Source organism: Humulus lupulus, chromosome 5 (assembly GCF_963169125.1).
Source record: "Humulus lupulus chromosome 5, drHumLupu1.1, whole genome shotgun sequence".
Classification (NCBI taxonomy): domain Eukaryota; kingdom Viridiplantae; phylum Streptophyta; class Magnoliopsida; order Rosales; family Cannabaceae; genus Humulus; species Humulus lupulus.
In genome coordinates this window covers 177073778-177079877 of record NC_084797.1, presented here as the reverse complement: position 1 = coordinate 177079877, position 6100 = coordinate 177073778, and the positions used below count along the sequence as shown (strand labels likewise).

The following is a 6100-nucleotide window of genomic DNA, read 5'->3' as shown; positions in this document are numbered from 1 at the left end:
TTCAATATTGGGGTCGTAAGAGTCTAAGTGCACTAGTTAGTACTTTAGGCAAACCCATAATGATTGATCAAGTTACTCGTGATAGATCGATGGTCAAATTTGCGAGAATTCTGATTGACATGGAAATCTCTGAGACCCCTCCTAAGACTATCTCGTTTGTTAATGAAAGAGATCAACTAGTTGATCAATTGGTGGAATACGAATGGCTTCCCTCTAAATGCAAAACATGCGACTGTTTGGGACATACTATGGTGAACTGTTCGAAGGATAAGGGATACATTTGGGTCAAAAAGTCCAAGTCGGATAATAAGAATTCAGAGATGACTGCTGGAAAGAACATTGCTGAAACTAATGTTGAAAATAAGCAAGCAACTATTTCTCAGGAATCCTCAAGTGAAGCAGCTGTTGTGACTGTAACCTCTGCTACTTCTCAGGACGCCTTAAATTTGTGTGATACAGTTGCTGTTATAAACAAGTCAGTTAATGCTAATGAAGGTAAAGGTACAAAGCAAGTTACTGCTAGTAACACAGGGGTGGCAAAGAACACTGGAACGGGAGGCGAGTGGATAACGCCAAGAAGGAGAGGAACCAAGTCCAATACTGTCCAACCTTTTAAAGCAGTAAATCGAAATGGATATGCAACACTCCAAGAGCCAGGGGTTGGGAATTTGGCTACCATTACTAACTCTAGTCAATATGGAGAAGTGCAACATCCTTAGTTGGAATGTTCGGGGTATGAATAAAGGTAATAAACAGAGAGATATTCGAGACTTGTGTCGATTGAATAATATTGGTTTTGAGGCGCTCTTTGAGACCAAAGTCCGCCATGAGAAAACAGCAGGAATAATTAGTAATAGTTTTCCCAACTGGGATTATTACTATAGTAGTGTGTTATCTTACAGAATATTACTTATTTGGCAATCGAAGTTTGTACAAGTTCATATTCTTAGTGAAGATACTCAGTTTGTGCATTGTAAAATCAGAGTTTCTGGGCATGTTACAGAGTTCTTTCTTACTGCTATGTATGGCTCTAACTCTCTTTTGGACAGGAAAATTTTGTGGGATAAGCTTGCTGGGTTAGGATATCTGAATCTTCCTTGGATTGTTCTAGGAGATTTCAATGCTATGTTCAGCTATCAAGACAGGAATGGAGGTAGACCCATAACTGCAAAGGAGGTCTATGATGCTCAAAATTGGTTGTCTTTAGGCCAATTAGATGAATTTCGTTGTGCTGGTTCCTCTTTCACCTGGTCTAATAAGCATGAAATAGGGGACCGAATATACTCAAAATTGGATAGGGTCTTTACTAATGAGAAATGGCTGGATCTTTTCCCTAACACAGAAGGAATTTGTAAATGGGACAGTATTTCAGATCATAGTTACTGTGTAATTAAGAACCAAGTTATAGGGAATATTGGTATCAAGCCTTTTAGGTTTTTTGACTGCTGGATGTTGCATAGTAAGTTTAAAGATGTTGTTCTTGACAGTTGGAACAAAACTACCTCTAAAACAGGCCTTGCCGATATTATCCTGAAGCTGTACAAGGTGAAACACATGTTAAAGAAGTTCAACAAAAAGGAAGTGGGTGATATTCCTCACAGCTATCAGGTAGCTAAGGAAAGCTTCAATTTGGCCCAAGGTGCCTTAGATAATGACCCTCTTAATACTATGCACCAGTTAACTGAACAGATTAAGTTTCAAGAATTTATTCAAGCTAGGAAGAGGTATGTTAGTTTCCTCCAACAAACCAGTAAGATCACTTGGCTGCAATTTAATGATGAAAACTCCCATTACTTTCATGCAATCATGAAAAAAAGAAGGGCTGAGAATAGAATTACTTCATTTGTGGTTAATGAGGAGGTGATTGATGATTATGATAAGGTGGTAGAGCATTACTTTAATCATTTCAGGAACTTCATGGGGAAGAAGAGCTCGGCCACTAAGAAGATTGATACTAAAAGCCTGAGTTTTGGTGAAAAACTTTCTATTCCGTAGCAGGTCAATTTAATCAGGCCTTTCTCTAAGAATGATGTAAAAGAAGCTCTGTTTGGCATTCACTCCATTAAGAGCCCAGGTCTGGATGGGTTTGGTGCAGGTTTTTTCAAAGGCCTTTGGAATGAGATAGGAAATTACATAAGTATGGCAGTGTTAAAAAAATTTCGTGATGGTGTTCTTCCCAGCGATCTTAATGAGACTGTTATCTCCCTCATTCTGAAGACTGGTTCCCCTAAAACAGCAGCTGATTATAGACCTATTGCTTGCTGCAATACGCTCTATAAATGCATTTCTAAAATGTTGTGTTCTCGCTTGTCTGAAGTTCTTCAATTCTTGATCCACAGTAATCAAGGGGCTTTCATCAAAAATCGTCTCCTGGCTCATAATATACTTATATTTCAGAACTTGCTCAAGGGTTATACGAGGAAAAACATCTCAGCTAGATGTATCATGAAGATCGATCTCAGTAAAGCTTACGATACAGTTGATTGGCAGTTTGTGGCTGACTTGCTCAAGGGTCTTTGTTTTCCTTCGAGGTTCATACATTGGGTGTTGGTCTGTTTAAAGGGAACCTCTTATACATTGATGCTCAATGGTCGGCTTCATGGCACCTTTAGAGGGGAAAAAGGTCTTAGACAAGGAGATCTGGTATCTCCTCTTTTGTTTGTTTTGATTATGGAGTATCTGACTCGACTTTTATTTCAGACTTCTAAACAAAAAGGTTTTGGTTTCCATCCCTTATGTAAGCATGTAAATCTTGCCAATCTCTGTTTTGCAGACAATTTAGTTATTTTTTGCAAGGGTAATGTGAAATCAATGAGACTCATACAGGCTGCTATTGATAGTTTTTGTGCCACAACAGGCCTCTCAATCAACAACTCTAAGTCTCATATATACTTTGGAGGCTTGAAAGATGATTGTAAATCTCAACTATTGGAGATTACTCAAATGGAAGAAGGCTCTTTTCCGCTTAAGTATCTTGGAATTCACCTTAGACCAACTAAGTGGAGAGCTGCAGACTGTGGGGAAATCATTGAAAAAATACAGCGGAACCTCCATTCCTGGGCTAGCAGGAATCTTTCTTTTGCAGGTCGAGCTCAACTCATTCATTCAGTCCTTCTTGGAATTAGGAATTTCTGGATGAACATCTTCATCCTTCCTCAGAAAGTTGTTGATGTCATAGATAAAAGTTGCAGAGATTTTCTTTGGGGGTTGAAAGGGAACCGAAGCAAACCTCACCTCACTTCTTGGGAGCAAGTATGTCTTCCCAAAAAGTATGGAGGAGTTGGCTTCTTTGAGGGCAGGAAGTGGAATATTGCGTTGATGGCCAAGTATATTTGGGCTATATCGAGCAAAAAGGATTGCTTATGGGTCAAATGGATAGACTCGATCTACCTTAAAGGCCAAAGTTTCTGGTCTGTTCCCTTAATAAGTGACACTAGCTGGTACTTTCGGAAATTATTGAAGCTGAGGAATGTAATAGATTCTGCTGCTGTTAGCTCTTCGGGGTTAAGAGGTAAATTCAAAGCGAAAACTTTTTATCTTTGTCTTATCACAGCTAGCGAGGTTCAATATGCATATGCTATATTGCATCGATTATGTGTCCCGAAACACAGATATATTTCCTGGCAACCAATTAATGAACACCTTCTTACTCGAGATAATCTGGGGAAATTTTTGGATCTGGCCTCCTATCTCTGCCCGGTCTGGGATAGTGTTACTGAGTCCCATCAGCACCTCTTTTTTTACTGCACCTTCACTAAGAAAATTCAGCAAGAAGTTAGCTCCTGGTCTGGTTTTAGGAGCTCGCCTCTGACCATTGAAGCCTGGAAGACTTGGAGCTCCAATGTCTGTTCAGACCTGTTGTATCTGGTGTGGAATGCTATACTTTCAGCAGTATTTTACTCAGTTTGGTGTAATAGAAATAGGTGTGTGTTTGATTTGTGTTGTAACTCAGTGATGATAGTTAGTTCATCTATAAAATTAGCTATCAAAGCTAGAGTTAAGGAAATTAATTGTACCAAGGCTAAGAAAAGAGAAAGAGATGTAATTGGCTGTATAAATTCCCTGTAACTTTTCCTTCTGGCAGTTTGTTGTAGCTGTTAGATAGTGCTGGCATTGTATTTGTTTTGTGATTGTTGAATATAAAGTTCTTCTTTTCCTCAAAAAAAAAAAAAAAAGAAACTCATTCTTTATACGCTACATGCCTCAATCATCGGTAGGGATAGAGCTAAATTTTATAATAATAAATTCAAGGGAAATCTACATAAATGCAATAAAAGTTTAAAAAAAAATATATGATGCATTATAAAAATATAGAATTTTTGGATAAAAACACGAATGGGCAAAAATGTAAATACAGAGTGGCAAAATCATAAATAAAAGTAGTAAAATATAAATTTTTGTAATCAACGTTTACAAACTTGTAAATATCTGTTACAAAATTGTAAATATCTATTACATATTTGTCAATAATATTTACAAAAATCAGTTATAGAATTGTATATTTTTCTTTTTTAGATAAAACTTACAAACAAATTCGTAACTAATTTTTTTTATTTTTGTAACAATAGTTTACAAATCTAGTTCTATAACTAAGAAAGATATTTTTGTAACTAACATTTAGGAAAATATTTTATAGTTAAAAAATAATATCAAAATATACATAAAAATATTATATTTTTCTATATTGTTACAATATTGTACCAAAAAATTACAGCTGCCATCATATTTATGTTATACAACTTAAAAATACAAACTTAAGATATTCTAAAACACTTTATTGAATATATATCTATATATATTTATATGAAAAATGCAGTTACAGAGTTACAATATATTTTTTTAAACACGTTTTACATTTTTGTAACAACAATTTACAAAATTAATTTCACAATCAAAAAGTTTATTTTTGTAACTCAAATTTACATAAATATTTATAAATTTATTTAACATGATTGTTACAAAAATTTACAAAACTAAATTTTTGAAGAATTTATATATATATGTACTAAGTAGATAATAATGTTTGTTTTATTTATTTATTTATATCATGAGTATAAAAATTTTAATAGTTGACTATATTATTATTTTTTTCACAAATATAAAAAGCATGTATAATGTATAAATAGATTATATATATATATATTTTTTTTTATCAAGAAAGAAAAATTATTGATCAAACCAACAAGTTACAAACAAAGGCCAGAGCAAGAGCTCCCCAAAACAAATTACAAACTAGAAACAAACTCTAACATTTGTTTCCCTCTAGCAAACAACTTCCTAGTATTGGAATTAAGCACCCTGGTTTTGATAGAAAACCGAATCAATTGATCAACTTTGGAAACAGAATAACAACTATATTATCAAAATAGCATTTGTTCCTATTAAACCAGATAAAATAGACAGCAGCTGCTAGAGAAGCGAAAACCACCTGGCCCAGCCAATCTCGCCTACAACCAGCCAACCAAATATACCAATCATTAAAATTACCAGGCCAAATCGCCTCTCCCAACCAACTAGCAATGCCCTGCATGATCTTCTCAGAGAAAATACACTAAAAAAAAGAGGTACGAATAAGACTCATTAACCTGAGCGCAAACAGGACAGGTCAAAGAATGAATGTTCACAAAATATTAAATATTATTTTGTTAAATATTATGGACACCCTGATTTTATATTCTTTATTTTGTTAAATATTATGTTTTATTGAGTTTTTTTCTTCCAAAATATTCTTAAGATAAAACAATTATTTAATTACTTTACTAAAAAAAAACATTTTAATGATATTTCTATTCCCAATTTAATATATAATATAAAAAATTATTTATCTGAAAATAATGTAGAGTTTTTTTTCAATGGTATAATTTATTATTAGTTTGAGACTTTTTTTTAAATATATAATATCAAAATTGTAATATTTGTATAATTAAAATTAATATAATTAAAATAGTTTAAAATATAAGATCAAAATTGTATTGATTGATAAAAAATATTAAAGTGATTTGATAGATAATATTTGAAAGAAATGTTGATTTGACAAAAAAATATATGTTGGTTCAAAATTGTCTATCAATATAATACTGGTAGGGAGAAAAAAGCATCA

General features: G+C 33.6%; 1 protein-coding gene across 1 annotated transcript; it reads left to right on the top strand.

Moving 5' to 3' along the window:
- Positions 1-2139: 2139 nt before the first annotated feature.
- On the top strand, positions 2140-4068 carry LOC133779728 (uncharacterized). Its single transcript, XM_062219648.1, has one exon. The coding sequence runs from the start codon at positions 2140-2142 to the stop codon at positions 4066-4068; it is 1929 nt and encodes a 642-aa protein (XP_062075632.1).
- The last annotated feature ends 2032 nt before the right edge of the window (positions 4069-6100 follow it).